Consider the following 19,539-nt stretch of genomic DNA (forward strand, 5'->3'; position numbering starts at 1 on the left):
TCCAGATTGGGAACCTCCTGGATATTTCAGGGGTGGAGTCAAGGGATGGGAAGGTTTTGGGAACCCAAGAAGCTCAGCTAGGTATATAATGCTATAGGGCTTATCCTCCAAAGCAGGAGTTTCATGCAGGGGAGCCAATATTTGTAGTCTGGAGATCAGTTGTAATTCCAGAAGATCCCCATGCCCAACCTGGATCTCAGCAATCCTACTTTCCACATGGTGAATCACTTTATCCAGAATTGGCAGGGTGAAGGACATAAATGCTTAAATTGGACAAAGCAGTAACATGCCTCATATCGGGGCATGGATACAGATGAGTGCTCAGAAATAAAAATAAGATGCCCCTCATGATTAAAAATCAAGTAAATGTGTTCTGTGAATATCTCATTTGAAAGTAGCGTTCTAGTTCAGTATTACAATTTATTTTATTTGTATGTATTTGTATGTATTTATAATTTAATTTACATCTTGCTACTCCTGTAACTGGCTCATGGTGGATAACAAAACATTACTGAAACCCCACACACCCATAAGACATAGATCATAAAACCCCATGCACCCTCCCCAACCCTCCCCAACCTCTGCTCAACATAGGCATATATGCATCTTAGTTGATAGGGAGCAACATGATGACCCCATTCTCTTGTTGGCTTGAGGGGGGGGGGCAGATCTTAACTGCCCAGACCTCAATCAAAGACCTAGTAGAAGAGCTCTGCCTTGAAGGCCCTGTGGAACTGTGCGAGCTTCATAAGGGAACTCAGCTCTCCCAGGAGCTTATTCCACCAGGTCGCGGCTGGAATCGGGTTGAGGCCAGGCAAACCCTCCTTGGGCCAGAGATCTCCAGCAAATTCACACATGTGGGAGGGGGGCATAAGTGCCCTGTGGGAGGGGGGCATAAGGAGGCAGGCAGGCCCTCAGATAAGTAGGGCCCTGACCAAAGATGGTGTTAAAGGTTAATACCAAAACTTTGAACTTGATCTGGGCCACAAACAGCAACCAATGCAGCTGCCTCATCACAAGTTGGATATGGACCCTCCAAGATGTTCCTGTGAGGACCCTAGCTGCTGCATTTTGTACCAGTTGCAATTTCCAGGTCAAGGACAAGGGTAAGCCCACATAGAGGGAGTTACAGAAGTCCATTCTGGAGGTGACCATTGCATGGATGACTGTAGTCAAGTGGTCCAAGGCACATTAATCTCTATCGGTCAGCTAAACAGTATAAATTCCTTCCTTCTTCTATTCTCTAGGGACTGTCAACCCTTAAGCTGAAATATCTTTGTAGCAAGGGCTCACAAAGAATCATGTAGACTTATATGGCTGTGTTAATAACAGCATTACAAAGAAACAAAATATTGCATTCTATGTTTAAAACCCAAAACCCAATAAAACAAAACAAAGCCTGAAAGAAACTGTTTGCTGTGGGCTCTTCAAGTGCTCTATCTGAAAAGAACTTCAGCGATTATTTTGGCAGAGGGATAATGAACAAGGTTTTGAGGGGACACTAGATTTGTGCCCCCCTCCTTCCGTTTCTCTAATGTTTTGCACAGTGCATAAAAATATCCTTTTTTCATACGTTTCAATGTCAAGAACTGGACAATTATCAAGATTTATCTTTGGCATGGCTTGCCAAATTGACTGAAATATCATTCTGTTTATTATTATTATTTTAATGGCTAGTAAGGAACAGTGAAATTGAGACCATTTTGCTCTTTCTGAAATGTATCAGGAATTCAAGGAAACAAATACAGTGCTTTTCTTTTGCTTCTAGCTGCTTCTCAATCCCCATAACTGAAAACAGAACAATTTAAAGAATAACACTGGAATTTGCTGATAAGTAACAAGCTTTCTCAACATGAAAATAATTTGTGACATTTTCAAAAAGAACGTTTCATTGAAAATAGACAATATAAAATAAAATGCAAATATTGAAAGACTATTTTCTACTCCAGAAAGGCTTTTTAACACTGCTTTTCAGCATATCCTCTACATAAAATATATGGATTCAGTGTGATCAATGTGCATTTTCATTGTTAATATATACATAAACATGTCATACAAAAATTTGAATAAATCCCATTGCTTCTCTCATATTCAGAAGACGGATCCCTAAATTTCAATAAAGTTCTTAATCTGTGCCTTCTCTGCCAGCCCTGGGCCATGATCCACAGTGTACTCTAAAGAGCCATCTTGGTGCAGTGGTTAAGAGCAGTGACCTCTAATCTTGTCAGCAAAGTTTGATTCCCCACTCCTCCACACGTAGCCAGCTGGGTGACCATGGCCAGTCACAGAGCTGTTATCACAGACCAGCTCTGACAGAGCTTACTACCCTTTTCACAGGGTTGTTGTAGGGAGAGGAAGGGAAAGCAATTGTAAGAATTTTTGAGACTCCTTTGAGTAGTGAAAGGTGGGGTATAAAAATCAACTTTTTCTTTAACATAGCAGGCAGCATATGTGCCTCTTGTACGATGATCCAGTAGATTTTTCCCTTGTGCACATGGAAGAAGATCACTTGAGTTCCTAATAACCACTACTTAGAGGCACTCACAAAATCTTAAAAGACGATGCAGTAAAAGTGCTACACTCAATATGCCAGCAAATTCGGAAAACTCAACAATGGCCACAGGATTGGAAAAGGTCAGTTTAGATTCCAATCCCAAAGAAGGGCAATGCCAAAGAATGTTCAAACTACCACACCATTGCACTCATTTCTCATGCTAGCAAAGTTATGCTCAAAATCCTACAAGCTAGGCTCCAGCAATAAGTGGACCAAGAACTTCCAGAAGTACAGGGAGGATTTCGAAGAGGCAGAGGAACTAGAGATCAAATTGTCAACATACGCTGGATCATGGAGAAAGCTGGGGAGTTCCAGAACATCTACTTCTGCTTTATTGACTATGCTAAAGCCTTTGATTGTGTGGAGAACAATACATTGTGGCAAGTTCTTTAAAAGTTGGGAATACCAGAGCATCTTATTAGTCTCTTGAGAAACCTATATGCAGGTCAAGAAGCAACAGTGAGAGCTGAACATGGAATCACTGATTGGTTCAAAATTGAGAAAGGAGTTCGGCAAGGCTGTATACTGTCACCTTGCCTATTTAACTTGTATGCGGAGCACATCGTGAGAAAGGCGGGGTTAGAGGAGTCAGAAATTAGGATCAAGATTGCAGGACGAAATATCAACAACCTCAGATATGCAGATGATACCACTCTAATGGCAGAAAGTTAAGAGGAACTAAAGAGCCTGTTGATGTGGGTGAAGAAGGAGAGTGCAAAACTCCCTTGAAACTCAACATCAAGAAAACAAAGATTATGGCATCTGGCCCTCTCAATTCCTGGCAAATAGATGGGGAAGAAATGGAGATAGTGACAGATTTTATTTTCCTGGGCTCCAAGATCACTGCAGATGGGGACTGCAGCAAAGAATTTAAAAGATGCTTGCTCCTGGGGACGAAAGCTATGGCAAATCTAGACAGCATCCTAAAAAGCAGAGACATCACCCTGACAATAAAAGTGCATTTAGTCAAGGCTAGGGTATTCCCAGTTGCAATGTATGGCTGTGAAAGATGGACCGTAAGGAAGGCCGAGCATCAAAGAACTGAGGCTTTTGAACTCTGGTGCTGGAGAAGACTCTTGCGAGTCTCTTGGACTGCAAGGCAAACAAACCAGTCAGTCCTAGAGGAGATCAGCCCTGACTGCTCCTTAGAAGGCCAGATCCTGACGATGAAACTCAAATAATTTGGCCCCCTCATGATAAGGAAGGACTCCGTGGAGAAGAGCCTAATGTTGGAAGCAATTGAGGGCAAAAGAAGAAGGGGACAGCAGAGAATGAGGTGGCTGGATGGAGTCACTGAAGCAGTAAGTGCAAACTTAAATGGACTCTGGGGAATGGTAGAGGACAGGAAGGCCTGGAGGATCATTGTCCATGGGGTCGTGATGGGTCGGACACGGCACCTAACAACAACAAGAGGCACTCATTCTATAAGTGTCTTTCCTACAGATTCCCAAATCATGTAGATGAAAAATATGAAAAAATATGAGTGTAAGAAAGGCAAAGCAGCAGAAATATTATTTGAAAAGTTTTGAATGCACACATGCATGCCTTTACCAACAGTTAAACATATCTTTTTCACAAGCTGTTGCTGGCTAGTTTTGAGTCAAGATACAAGTTAGCTGAGCATCAAATTCTTGAGGAAGTCCATTATTCCATATCTGAGTTGCTATTTCATAAAAGAGGAAGCTCCCACCAAAAAAAAACACAATTGTGTAATGAAAAATTACCCTGCAGGTGAGACTATGCACAGTGTGATCCCCCTCCCCTCTGGTAAGTACCGCATGATAGAAGGTAATCCAAAACAGATCCCAGGACATTCCATTTACTCTTGGGATTAATATGAATTTTTTTTTGTTCAAATTCTGAAAATTTGAAATGTTTTGCATAAAGGAACTTACATTGTTGCCTTCTGTGTAGCTTTCTTTGGAGCAAAGACATCTGTAGGGGTTCACACTTGTGTCACAAAGATCAGCATGGCCATGACAATTACACCTGCAAAATATAGCTATTTAGAATATATATATGATGTACCATTTCAAAGAGTTTCTCTCTTATTTTCACATGGTCATAAATGTATTGTCTGCTTCTCTTAAGGATAACCACAACAGAAGAGAGCATTTTAAGTGGAGTAACCATTTCATGTTCTTCTCTATTCAACATTTATAAATGTCAAGTGAATGCTGCTCTCCAAGGGAGTAAATTGACAGGATGGGGCTGTAGACCAACTATTAAGTGATCAAATGTGCATTTATGTGCTTTCATTACATACTACGGAGATGTAAGGCCTTAATTATTAATTACAGAGAGCACCTGTGTTTTCAACAGTAACCTTTTCATCTGTAACAATATGTGCATTTGTCTTAAAATCATTCAGGACATCTATTTATTATTTATGACACCTTTATATTACTTTTCTTTCTCAATAATGCCCAGCAAGAATATAAAGTAAAACAACAAATATTGTGTGTGTGTGTGTGTGTGTGTGTGTGTGTGTGTAGATGTGTTACTGTGAGATCCAAGAATGGCTTTCACATCGATCCTTGGCATAAAATCTGCCACAATGCACCCAGATTCAGATCAGGGATTTGATGTTTAAGGAGTTGACCCTACTATGGCTGCAATCCTGAAAATACTTTCCTGGAAGCAAGTCCTATTAAATAAAATAGAATAGGAGCCCCCCTCTGGGAAATGATCAACCTCTCCCTTTCAATGGGAGAATTCCCAGAGGGATTAAAAGAGGCAGTGGCACGCCCGTTGCTCAAAAAACATCCTTGGCTCCACAGGAGCCTGACAACTACCACCCCGTCTCACATCTGGCGTTTCTGGGGAAGTTGGTTGAAAGGGCTGCTGTGGGCCAAATATCAGCATTCCTGAAGGAAACTTCAGACCACCTTGCAGACACTGGGATATGGGGGACAGCCCTCAAATGGCTCCTTCCTCCAGGGTTGCGGACAGAGGGTAGCAATGGGAGCAGTCCTCTCTCATATCCTATTTAATATCTTCATGCACCCTCTTGATCAGCTGGTGCAGAGATTTGGGCTGGGTTGCCACCAATTTGCAGATGATACCCAGCTCTTCCTCCTGATGGATGACCGCCCTGACTCCCTCCCAGAATCTTTAGCCAGATGCCTGGAAGCAGTGATGAAGTGGATCAAACAGAGTCGTCTGAAGCTCAACCCTGCAAAGACGGAGGTCCTATGGTTGGGTAGGAAGGGACCATGGGAGGAAGCGCACCTGCCCACCCTGGATGGTGTGCAGCTCCTAGCAACTCACTCCACCAGGAACCTGGGCATGATTCTGGATGCTTCCTTTACAATGGAAGCCCAGGTCACAAAGGTAGCACGGCTGGCATTTTACCACCTTTGCCAAGCCAAACTACTAGCGCCCTACCTGGAACCAGAGCACCTAGCCACAGTGATGCATGTGATGGTCACCTCTAGACTGGACTTCTACAACTCGCTCTATGCAGGCCTATCCTTATTCTTGATCTGGAAACTACAACTGGTGCATAACGCTGCGGCCAGGATTCTCACTAAGACATCATGGAGATCTCACATCCAGCCGGTACTCCAAGAACTCGGCTGGCTCCCAGTTGAATTCCAGATTGAGCTTAAGGTTTTGGTAATCACCTTTAAGATCATACGCGGCCTGGGTCCAGTGTACCTGAGAGACCGTCTCCCTGCCTATACCCCCAGAAGAGCTCTATGCTCCACCATTTCCAACTGGCTGCGGATCCCTGGCCCTAAAGAGGCACGTCGAACCTCAACAAGGGCCAGGGCCTTTTCAGTCCTGGCCCCCACCAGGCGGAATGAGCTCCCCAAAGAGATCAGGGCCCTGCCGGAACTTCCATAATTCCGCAGGGCCTGCAAAAAAGAGCTCTTCCACCAGGCATTTGCTTGAGGTCGACTGACCCATAACATCTACAGGTTCCTCCCCCCCCCCCGAGACTAAGAGATCCAACCTACCAAGGGAGTGTCAGAGTTATAGTTGTCAAAATACTGTTCTAGTACTAGTTGGTATGTTATTGTTGTTATATTGTTATATTGTTATATTGATACTGATACTGTTCCATGTAAATGTTCCAAAATGTTTCCTGTAAACCACCCAGAATCATAGGGAAGGGCGGTATAAGAATCTAAATACATACATACATACATACATACATACATACATACATACATACATGCATGCATGCATACACACATACATATATACATACATACATACATACATACATACATACATACATACATACATACATACATACATACATACATACATACATACATACATACATACATACATAAAATGGGGTGAACTCCTGGGTCCGACTTAGGCTGATTCCCCATGACTTCCCAATTAAAATGACCCCTGCAAAGACACTGTATTATACATGGGAAAATCACAAGCCCCATATGGTTCCATGTAGGTGTAAAGTGTCACAAAGTTTCAGCCAACTTCTGGTGGTCCTATAGAGTTTTCAAGGCAACTGATAGAAGTAGCTTGCCAAAGTCTGCCTGGGTAGCCTCCTATTCCAGTACTGGCCCTGCTTAGTGTCTAAGAATTGACAAGTTTGGACTAGACTCTACCGTTCTACATCCCTTATTGTTACATGCATCAATATACGGAAACTATAAAAGCTCTGTAACCTTCCTTATAAAATAAAGCTTTAAAAAACAAACCAATCTACGGCCTATACGTTACTTCAATGACCATAATTTCATTTTGCTTGCTTAAAAAAAACCCTGATTTAAAAAACCATTTTTAAAGACCACATCTTTCACTAGAGACTCAGTCATTACTTAATTTGCATTTTATTTACAGTGTGCAATTATGTCTTCAGCAAGACTACTGACTTAACACATACAATAAAGTTGTCAGTCACATATAATGTAACACTTCCACTGACAGAAGACTCATTTTACGGGGTTAAACTCACTAAGACAAAGAGTTTAGTTCATCATTAAGACCACTACAACTACCATGTACAGGATTCCATAATAAAACTTAGAAATGCCACTACAGCAAAGCTTCAGACAGGCTTTCAATTGTGCACAATTATCTGTAAGAGGTAGCAAAACCAGAAAAGAATTTTAAAAACACAGTTTTCCCTTTGATAACATCTGCACTCCTTCATCTTTTCATTTGTGCAAACCCATAATAATCAATAAACCAAAAATGAAACATTGATCCCACAATATGGTAGGAGAGCCAGTGTGGTGTCATGGTTTCAGTGCTGGATTATGGTCTGGGAGACCTAGGTTCATATGCCCACTCTGTTACAGAAACATGTTGGATAAACTTGGGACAATCATTTGGTCAACCTGACCTTCTTCACAGGATTGTTGTGAAAATAATAACAGAGGAGAGAGAATGATTTTGTAAGATGTTTTGGGTCCCCATTGAGAAAAAAAGTGGGGTATAAATATCTAAAATTAAATTAAGGTGTACAATACAGCAATCTTGCTGAAACTATGTAGGTTATTGCTAGAAGACCTCATGGGAAACCTGTGCATGACCCCTTGTGTTTCCCAGAAAAAGGCAGCTTATAAAGCCTATATCGAAATAATTTATCACCTGATGATTCACTTTTAAATAAGGAATAACTTACCTCCCACTGATCGTAATTTCATCTATCCCGTAGTATTTATGTTTTAAATTAACCCAAGGCATAGTAGTGTGATACTGGCCAATCAGATGAATCTTCACTTCTGTGGCTTTTACAAACTCTTGAAGTTCAGGGGTATTATAGAAATCATTGTACCCTGGGCGACGATTTGGTTCTGGTGTGAGAATGCTGAAAGTAATGTTTCCATGGGAATATGGTGTCATGCTGTTTAAAAAAGAAAAACAAACAAAATGTCTGTCTTTAGATGCTTAACCAGAAATGCTTAGTACTTCTCACATATTCCAAGCAGTCTGGAGTTGGCCAAGCAGATTTTTCCAGTGGAAAATATGCAAATGAAATCCACAGGGACTACAAATTTTTTAAAGCCATCAAAGCAATACAGTTCTGTGTTCTTTCATCTAAACTACCACTCAAATAGAAAGGTGCTGTCTGTTACCAATCTGAAAGTGGAAATGTGACACATAGGTTTGTAAATAGGTTGTCATCAAATATTTCACCACAGCTGTAGCAGCAACAACGACAACATGAAGGTGGAACAAGAACTTGTATTACCTGACAAGTTTTTCAGAATATATGAAATAGTAGTGAAAAATGTTGCTGTGGGGAAAGGATTGTCTTGAATTGTCTTTCTGTCATGCTCAGCAGAGAAAAACAGAAATGTTTAATCCAGTACAAGAAATCAAAACAGCTCCCCTTTTTTTTCCTGGACTGCATAGAAATTATCCTTACTACCTGTTCTCAGACTCTGCTTCATGTCAATAAAACTCACAGATCGGTGGAAGAAAAAGAGAGCAGGATGAAAGGAAGGAGGACTACAAGAACATCCCATAGATGTTCTTTCAGAGACTGTGACCAGTTACCTGAACTACTCCAATAAATCTTCCTTACAAGAATGGCCAGTGAAGCTATGGTGGTAATGGAATGGTGATTATAAATTGTCTGTGTTTTTTAAAAGTTTTTAACTTTAGATTGTGTGTAAAATTCCCCAAATCCAATTGTGGGGAGGGGCAGTCTATAAATTGAAGTATAATAAAAAATAATATATTAAAAATAGGAGTGGGCATATTTACCCAGTTTCATTCCAATTAGAATTTATTCCCTCTTTAATCCAAGGTTTTGCTTCCATAATCTCATCAAATTTCAGGCAACTTCATAGAATCATAGAGTTGGAATGGGCCATACTGGCCATCTAGTCCAACCACCTGCTCAGTGCAGGATCAGCCTTAGTAGAACCCAAAGATTAAAGACTGATCCTTCCCAGGAAGGAAGAAAGAAATAATGTGTGAACACTTCTGCAGCCCTAAGAATCAGGGGTAGTGTGAAAAACCCCATCTGCACACCAGAAAGGAAATGTGCTCTTTTACATCCCAGAAAAGAAAAGAAGAAGAAGAAGAAGAAGAAGAAGAAGAAGAAGAAGAAGAAGAAGAAGAAGAAGAAGAAGAAGAAGAAGGTTCTCATATGCCACTTTTCTCTACCCGAAGGTCTCATGGTGGCTTAGAGTCGCCTTCCCTTTCCTTTCCCCACAACAGCCACCCTATGACAGGGTTAGTCAACCTGTGGTCCCCAGATGTTCATGGACTACAATTCCCATGAGCCGCTGCCAGAACATCTGGAGGACCACACGTTGATTACCCCTGCCCTATGAGATGGGTGAGGCTGAGTTAGACCTGATATTACTGTTCAGTCAGAACAGCCTTATCAATGTTGTGGCGAGCCCAAGGTCACCAGGGCCTCTTATGCATGGCAGCAGCTAATGTGTGCTGCCGCCGTTCCATTGCGGCAGGTCAGGATACCCCACCGTTCCCTGTTTATGCACAGGGGCGGGGCATGCTGGGCTGCCCCAGCGTAGCACGCGCGTGCTGAACGCCAGGGCCAGAAGGTAAGCCGGTGTGGTGGGGGCAGGGAGAGATTTGGATGGCCTGGGGAGGGAGTCCGCAAGCCCATGTGGGGGCAGGGGATCGCCCCTGCCAGCTCCGGGGCTCCGCGGAGCCCGCAGGGGTGCACCGTGTCTCTACAGGGACACCATAGGGTCGGGGCTGGGCGGGCCGACAAGCCTGGCGCTGGTGATTACGTGGAAGATCCCGTGGTTGCTTACTGCGGGCCTTCCATAGCCCTGGGCCGGGAGGTGCCCAACCTGGCGGCAGCAGCGAGCATTATCGGTGATTTTAACCAAAGCACTCTTGCTGCCAGCGCGGGCATTCTGGCGTGTGCATAAGAGGCCCAGCTGGTTGCATGTGGGGAAGTGGGGAATCAAACCCGGCTCTCCTTATTAGAAGTCAGCACTCCTAACCACTACACCAATCTGGCTCTCAGGGAGCAGTTTTGATGAGGGGTCTTTCTATTCTCTTTTTTTGTTGTTATTTTCGTTTTGCTTTCTTGAGGTAAGATTTTCCTAGAATCCCTGAATTTCATAATTGCCAGAGTACAGATATTTTGGGATTCAAAGGGAAAAAATCCCACTAATGCTCAAGGCAGTGGACACCAGAAAATAAACAGTTCCCAAAAGTTAAAACTCTTCTATCTCTTTTAGAATGGATTTGAATCCAAAGAGCAGTCTCATAGGGGAAGACATAGGAATCATCTCAAATAAAATGGCCTTTTAAACATGTTATTTTTATCTGTACAATCACATGTAAAAAAATGTGTTATGTGCAGGAATGTACTCCCCTTCCCTTTTCCAGAGTGTCACTAGCACCTAATTTAGCAGAAGCCAAACCTGGAAATATCAGAAGGCTCCAGGACTACCTGAATTCAGCCAAGCATCAGGCAGAAATCATAGCATGCCTGATCATATTTTGAAAATCTGTACAACTTATGATAAATTTCTCCTTAAATATTTGATTTTAAAAAATGTTTAAAAAGGATCTGATAGATGGAATTTGGAGACTAGCTTCTTTTTTTAAAAGTCACTTTGTAGCTTTGCATAAGAATGTAGTATGGCTGATAGAACAGAATTTTGATTTAAACTGTAGCTCAAAATAACACATTCTGCTAATTTCTTTTTAAACATCTTCTTAAGCATCTTGATTGCCAAGTAATGTACAGAAGTCTTTAGGAAGTATTTTAATATGAAGTTTACTGTACATCTTCCGTACATAATGTTGCTCATTCAAATCACTGTCATATAATTGAAGGAAAAACATATAAAACATTTATGACATCTCACACTTTAGGTCTGGAATTCTTTTTGAAAAATATAATGATTCTATGTGTTTTTAAAATATGTGGTTTTTTAAAAATATTTTGATTCTTTAAGGTTCCCCGCTTTTGCTCAAGCAATATGTTTAGTAATTCTTTCCAGCTGTCCTCCATTGAAATGATAACAGCAACAATGCAAATTATGTTTTTCTGAAAAACCAGCGTACCCTCGGTGATCTCATCTTCTTCCCTTTAGAATGTTGAATTGTGAAAACCCAGAGAAGGATGCTGACACTTTAAAAGTATTGCCACTAAGACTGAAGGAACAAACAACAACAATAAACATGTACTGCACCTAGAAGAATGGCCTCAGATGGCTTTTGACACAAGTGCAACACACATCTGATGCTGACTAGGTCCTGAATTCTGCCAGGATTTGGTGCTATCTAACAGGTATGGTTAAAGGCAGACATTTCTGCCTTTCTCTTTTTAAAGCTTGCACAATATGCAAAACAGGGCGCATGGAAGGGCAAGACACTTATTGGAAAGCATCCTCAAATACAACTGTGCCTATCTGGTCTAGAATGAAGTTTTCAATCTCTTGGGTATTTTAATCTGCAATGTATAGATAAGAACAGTAGGTGGCAACCAGCTGCTAACACAGGGAACTGGGAAGGGGTAATCTTCAGAGGCATGATAGTGTATTTTATTTTTTGCAGAATCTATTTGCTGCCTTTCTGTTTTCACTAAAGCCACTATGGCAGCTAACATGTTAGAGCATACATAATTGAATTGCATCTTTAAAAACCATCTAAACCAACAAAAGTATATCATTAAAACAATTAAAACCAGAGCTAAAATACATACAACATAAAAACAACAATTAAAACATGTACAGCTATGAAATACAGAGCTGCGGACATATATACATTCTTCAGTACAGAAGGCTAATGTGATATTAGGCTGCATTGATAGGAGCACAGAATCTAGAGCAAGGGGAGTTTTAATACCACTCTATTCCATATTGGTTAGACCTCATTTGGAATATTGTATCCAGTTCTGGGTGCTGCAGTTCAAGAAGGATATTGACAAGTTGGAATGTGTTCAAAGAAGGGCAGCCTAAAGGGTTGGAATCCATGCCTTACAAGGAAAGATTGAAAGAGTTGATTATGTGAAGTTCAGAGGGCAAGGGGTAATATGACAGCTGTGCTTAATTATGTCAAAGGTTGACATGCTGAAGAGAGGGCCAACTTCTTTACTGCAGCTTTAGAGACAGGGACTAGGAGCAATGAGTTCAAATTACAGGATAGGAGGTTCCACTTAAATATTAGAAAGTATTTTGTGATGGTGAGAGCTGTTGGTAGACAGAATATGCTGCCTCCAAGGGTGGTTGAATCTCTTTTGTTGGAAATTTTTAGGAGGAGCACCTGTCAGGAGTGTGTGTGTGTTTGGTCCAGAAAATGGAGCTGGACTTTTGGGCCCTTTGTGGTCTCTTCCAGCTCTGTGTGATTCTGATTCTAACATGTTGGCCATCTAAGGTAAGGTATATCTGAATGTTATTTTCATCAGGGGGGAAAGACGTCTGGAGGTAGGTAAGGAAACATATTGATGTTTCTGCATTATTTTCTCTAATGCTGTCTTTTTGGCATGACCACCCTTATTAACTTATCACTGGCAGTCTTCAAACAAAGATTGGATACACACTTTTCTTGGATGCTCAGGGCTGATCCTGCGTTGAGCAGGGGGTTGGACTAGATGGCCTGTGTGGCCCCTTCCAACTCTATTATTCTATGATTCTATGATTCTAACTTATCTGGATGTTATATATATATACTTTTTCAAATAAATTGTAACTGAACTTTAGAAATGGGATCCGGAAAGCATCAGGAGGCAGGCTGCCAAGAAGTTTCCTCTTCTTCATTTTTTGAGGACTGCCTATGTCTAAAATGCTCTACTTTTAGAGGCAATCTAACGTAATCCATTTGGTGATTTCTCAAAAGTCTATTTGTGGTGCAGCTTTTCTAGGTTTAGAAACACAGGCTATGCCTTAATCAGGGTCTGTGAACACTGTTCCATAGTTCATTTAAACATCTCCTGATTACACTTGATGGTTATTGATCTCATACTATTTTGCAGTTCATTCCCAAATAAATCAGGGCTGCCACTAACCTCAAACTACGATCCAAGATTGTAGACATTCTAGATTTCACCTGCTTAGACTTCAGAATGTTTATTACATTATGCAATTTACTGTCTGTTCATACCTAGGAAGCTGGAGGCAGTTGACGGAGTCTGGATCTTCTAGTGACCCATTGTTCTGCATTCTGAACACACTGCAATCCCTTGCAAAGTACTGCCAGTCTTCCCAATCCAGGTCACTTTGCTTTTTCCTTTGTATTTGTACTGCTTCTGGTTGTGGGCTGAAGAACTGTAGTATAATGTAAAACACCTATGAACCAATAGCAAATCAGAAAGCAATGAAGGATAAAATAATTTTGAATATCATAACTTTTGTATTTCTTGGCCCTGCTCTAGTTAAAGTTCATCACAAATGCAGAGACATGCTTTAGTTGTGATGAATTTTTTTCCACTGGCGGCTCAGGTGACTTGATAAGGTAGTCCTTTACCATCACCTCTGCTGAATCCTCCATTTTTACATGCCTGGCAGCTCTGTCACTGTTAACCTCCTAGTTTACCACGGACAACTAGTAGGGAGGCTTCTCCCTGGTTGGGCTCTTTGAGGTACAAGTGCCAGGCTGCAGCTCCTCCTCCCCAGCTTCTTCCACTCCCTGTTCACTTTGGCCATTTCTGCTGGCCAGTAGTCTGCACACTTCTTGACAGAGCTCACACTTCCATTGCAAGAACTCTGCATTCGGGAAAGCAATTCTGGGTTTTATCCAGGGGTCATGGGTACAGGCTTCCTTGCAAAGAGGTTGCAACCTGGTGGTGATGCCAAAGCCTGATCCATGGGACAACAGGTGTCACCTTGAGGCCAATGTCTGGTTCAGCCCTTGAATCAGGGGGATGACTTGCCCCAGAGTGGTCATATGGCTACAGAGTATATCAGTGATGTTTTGGAAAGGCTTGACCATTTGGGAGAGGGTCAACCAGTCATGGAAGAGACAACATTCTTCTCTGTACTCTTCTGCTCCACCAAATATACAATCATGATACAGGTGGAGTTCCAGTGGGTGGTTAAGTCCAGGATGAGCCAGTGTACAGAATAATCCCATTCCCGCACAGCAGACAGGCAGAGTGAATGCTGCCCAAAAGTAAAGGGCCAACAAGTCTCCAGGCAGGACTGCATCTTGAGGGTGGCAGCATCCCAGGTAGCCTTGACAGTGCTCCCCAGCTCTAGAGCATCTTTCATCACCAGGTTAAGTGTGTGCACCAAGAAGATGATGCCATTATGGTGCTCAGCCTTCACCGCTACCAGCATGTTGGCTCTGGTGTCCGTGATCATATAGCCACATATGAAGCTGCCACCAACCAACCACTCCCTTAAGCTATTTTATATCATGGTGTTGCAGAGAGTCAGGTGTCATGGGAGAGGGTGTAGAAATTTTTGCGAAGTGTGGTCTAGAAACAGGGTGGTCTAGAAACTAGTGATGCCCTGCTAGAGGTGGGTTCAAGTGGGCTGGCATGATGGCATGATGGGTCTGATGCTCAGTGATGGGGGCCTGTGGTACAGGTGGGTGGGTGGAGGACATCTTTTCCCAATGACAAGCACCCTTTGAGCCCACTTTCATCTACATGGAACAAAGGGATTCACAATCTGGGTGGGAGAGAGTCCATGGACATCTGGAGGGCCGCAGTTTGACTACCCCTGGTATAAAGTATAGTTCCTCAGCTACGACACCCAGTAGTTAAGTTCTTCTGCTCAGCATGTTTTTGTAAACAGGTTAACTGAGCTGAGGCAGTCTTGCCAGTAATGCATATATTCACAAACTGCCATGAACGGCACCAAAGTTTGTGAATTTTTTGTGCCAGGCACTCTTCTATAAACATTGCTTCATGAACCACAAATCATCCAAACGTTGTGGCTAACTTTGTGAACCAATTCATGCCCATCCCTATCCTTCACCCATCCCCAGAATCTTCATGTAAGGTTCCTAGAAGACAAGGTGATGTAGAAAAATATCTCAAAGATAGAAAATTCAAAAACTATTGTATTACAGCAATGTCATATGAAAAGGTAGGAAGAAAAGGAAAACGGAAGGAAGAGTGATATGCAGAAGTTGTTCTCACGCTGCTTCCTGAAACAAACTGAAATCACACATAATTAATAAGCTTGCAATAGAATGTCAGATTAATTCAAATAAATTTCCTTCACCCCTCCTGAACCAATAAAGATATGGTTCAGTTCTCATCTATACAGAGTGCATTGGAAAGGGAGTCTTAAAATTACCTGATACTGTCCATTTTCTAAGTCTATTGTGATGGTAACTCCATTGTTGAGCTGTTCTGTATTTCTAAATACAGATGAAATCCATGATGTTCCAATGTCATTATCATTGATGTAACTCAAAGGGTGAGCTTCAGGATTTAATCTAAGCACTCTGTCATTGGTTGTGTCATCAGCACCATTAGGGATGCAGTATCTCTGCACCAAAGGATGCACCCTGGGGTGACTACCAGGACAACGGCATTCTGACTGAGTGTGAAGTTCAGGAAACTTTCCAGACCATGCTTCAATAACATCTCTAGAATACAAAGAAATGAGGATCACATGCATAACAAAGAAAACAGTAAAGTCTTTAAAACCCCATATATAATTCTCTTTATGCTCTTTGAACTTGATGACTGGTACAGCCATCTTGTTTTCCTATTCAGAATTCCCTTTACCATATAACAATGACCTGGAAGTAGATAAATAAAACCAGTTGTTACAATGGCCCATTATGCACGGAGTGGAAAGTCGGCATTCAGGGTGGAATGGCGGCGGCTAAAATCACCAATTATGCACGCTGCAAGAGGCAACCGGGTGCAGAGTCAACTTATGGCGCCGAAAAAGCCTAATTAGCGAGATGCGGATGAAAGTGGAGCTTCCTGGGACCAGGGCGCAACCAGAAGCGGCTCCGGAGTATCTGTGTGCATAATCGGATACTCTGGGTTTTGCCACCGTTGTGTTCCGTCCCGTGCATAATCGGTTTGCTTCGCTTCTTCCTCCTCCTCGTTCTCCATGCCACCGTTTCAGTGGCCGTACATAATAGGCCATTCTTGTGTTTAGAGAATGACATGAATCTGGTCTGGCCCAGGTATCAGGTGGATCTGAAAAGGTCCTGTTGGTGCTTAGGAATTTTCTCACTTCAGCTACTAACAATTCTCCCAAGGCCATGCTCAGTTTCTGGAATAGGGGTGTGGCCCATGTTTTTGACATACTCATCCCTAAGCATTCCCCCCCCCAAGCAGTCTCCCCAGTTCACTGGAGAAATGGTTGTGATAAAATGGAAGGGATTACAGCTTGAGTGCCACTGGCAGAAAGTTCAGAGCTAAACCGATTGAACACAACACAGAACCTGCATCAGAGCCTATTCTGTGTTAATATTTCTCTCTGGGTTAGTAGTAAAGCAGGACAGATCTTCCCCATCTTAAATGGTGTTATACTTCCATTCTATTTGCAGCAACCACTTTAGAAAACCAGGTGGCTGTGTTCACTCAGAGTGCTTTGGCCAGCTTCAGCTGGTGCATCAGCTGTGTCTGTTCCTGGGTCAGTCAGATCTAGCCATAGTTATCCCTATCTTAGTTATATTTAGAATGTCACTGGACTATTGCAGTGCAATCTACTTGGCACTACACTTAAGGTCTGTTCAGAAGCTGCAGCTAATGTCTTATACTATGAGGTAAAGGTAAAGGTATCTCCTGTGCAAGCACCGAGTCATGTCTGACCCTTGGGGTGATGCCCTCCAGTGTTTTCATGGCAGACTCAATACGGGGTGGTTGCCAGTGCCTTCCCCAGTCTTTACCATTTACCCCGCAGCAAGCTGAGTACTCATTTTACCGACCTCGGAAGGATGGAAGGCTGAGTCAACCTTGAGCCGGCTGCTGGGATTGAACTCCCAGCCTCATGGGCAGAACTTTCAGACTGTGTGTCTGCTGCCTTACCACTCTGCGCCACAAGAGGCTCATATACTATGAGCAGGAAGACAAATTGTTTAAGCAGGGTTAGTCAGTCATTACTTAGTGGTTTTCTAGCATGATGCATTGATGTAGCCTTTCACACTAAGCCACTACCAGGAAATGAGGCCTGTGCATGCCTTTCATATTCCTCATCCAGCCAGCTTTTGCCCTTGTTCAAGGAAGGGCTTCAACCGTTCATGGTATATTGGACTAAACTCTTGCTTGTATAATGCAGTATGTTGCACTTTATGCATCTGAATATGTTTTAATGATAAAAAAGCATTATTTGTTTGCATACATACCTCCAAACCTAACTGTTTTAGGAAAGAAACCCCCCAAGAATGCCTAAACATTTTGAAGCATACTTATCAAAACAACAGCCCCTTCTTCTTAATCATAGTACTTTCTGAGGTTATAAAAAAAAGAAAATTTCCCTACCTGTTTGTAAGCGACACTTGGTACATTCTGAAGTCTTGCATCCTCCCAACAAATTGCTCTGAACCTGCAAAATACATTATAAATAAATAATCCAGTTCCATCAACCAGAAAACAGCTCCGTACTGCATGAGGGGATCTTAAATTCAGCACACAGAGATCTCTCTTGCACAATTACATCTTCTGAATGAAACCATCTTGGTTCTGGACAAAACTATGGAGGGCAGTGACTTAATTTTTTGATTAAAATGATTTATAATAACTTTATAGGAACATTTTGTACCTATCCCTTATCTGATTACAGAGGTGGCACACAGACTGGCTCATTAGACAGAAGTAATGAGCCAGTCTATGTGCCACCTCTAATTAGAGAAGAGATACAGTAGGGATAACTGTAGCTGTCAATTTACGCTATAAAGATGAAAGGTATGTTTTCAAGATTTCATGCCTTTTACACAATTATGGGGTGTCTGGTGTTCAAAATGCCAATGTCAACAAGAAGTGTGTAAAAATGAGAATTTCCAAGTTTTGATGTATAGGATTCTGACATTCCATTGGAATAAATCATTCTTAAAGCCAGATGCAGATACATCTAGGACTTTGCTCCAAATTACAGTATGTTCTGTTTCAGTGGTACTCATCCTTTATAAATTTGCAGAACCAATTTGTCACCAAATAGAACTGCAGGGGCTGAAAAATCACTGAATTCATATAGCAATGGCTCTATTCAGAATAAGGAGAAAAATTATTTTGTTTTCACATAACCAAATATTCAGGCAGGATATTGGCATTTCTTTGTAATTCCATTTTTGTAACTTCCCCCCTTTCTCTTAAATGCTGCAGTTTTAGAAGTTATTTTTGCATTTTGCAATTGCACAAGGGACTTGTGGATAAAGGTAAAGGTAAAGGTATCCCCTGTGCAAGCACCGAGTCATGTCTGACCCTTGGGGTGACGCCCTCCAGCGTTTTCATGGCAGACTCAATACGGGGTGGTTTGCCAGTGCCTTCCCCAGTCATTACCGTTTACCCCCCAGCAAGCTGGGTACTCATTTTACCGACCTCAGAAGGCTGAGTCAACCTTGAGCCGGCTGCTGGGATTGAACTCCCAGCCTCATGGACAGAGCTTTAAGACTGCTGCCTTACCACTCTGCGCCACAAGAGGCTCTTAATTCCTTGTGGATAAAGGAATTTAAAAATGAGTATGTGTAGTGGTTAGAGTTTTACACTAAATTTGGGCAAGGAGGTTTAAATTCCTGTTTGCCATTCAATTCACAGAGTGATGTTAGAATAGTTATTCTGTTTCATCATAACCTATCTCATAGGGCTGGTATATGTATAAAACCGAATAAGAAAGAACCATGAAGCTCACTCTTGGATGAAGGGCAGGGTTTAGACACTTTTGATTTCCATCTGGAAATAATCCTGTAAAAGCTCGGTCAGATGAAATGTCTAATGCATTGCCTGGTATATTTATCAATCTTTTAAATCCAGTTTCTATAATGGATGTTGACCAGGTCTAATAAATCCCTGGATCCTTGCCCATTTGACAGCTACAATCATGTAAGGACCACATCAACAAGTCCTTAATGTTTATCATAAGTTGATCATTAACTCAGGACACCTTCCCTTGACCATTCAAGGATTATCTGTCCACTATTTTAACCCC

At 41.9% G+C, this 19,539-nt stretch overlaps 1 protein-coding gene across 1 annotated transcript in view; it reads right to left on the reverse strand.

Moving 5' to 3' along the window:
* Positions 1–19,539, reverse strand: part of USH2A (usherin) — a 684,687-nt gene that overhangs the window by 597,623 nt on the left and 67,525 nt on the right. The window contains exons 6-10 of the mRNA XM_077339259.1: positions 17,877–17,940; positions 15,727–16,021; positions 13,583–13,767; positions 8,163–8,384; positions 4,450–4,543 (exon numbers count right to left, since the gene is read on the reverse strand). Of these exons, the coding sequence (XP_077195374.1) occupies positions 4,450–4,543; positions 8,163–8,384; positions 13,583–13,767; positions 15,727–16,021; positions 17,877–17,940 (860 nt within the window). The remainder of the gene's footprint in view (positions 1–4,449; positions 4,544–8,162; positions 8,385–13,582; positions 13,768–15,726; positions 16,022–17,876; positions 17,941–19,539) is intronic.

Source organism: Paroedura picta, chromosome 1 (genome assembly GCF_049243985.1).
Source record: "Paroedura picta isolate Pp20150507F chromosome 1, Ppicta_v3.0, whole genome shotgun sequence".
Classification (NCBI taxonomy): Eukaryota; Metazoa; Chordata; class Lepidosauria; order Squamata; family Gekkonidae; genus Paroedura; species Paroedura picta.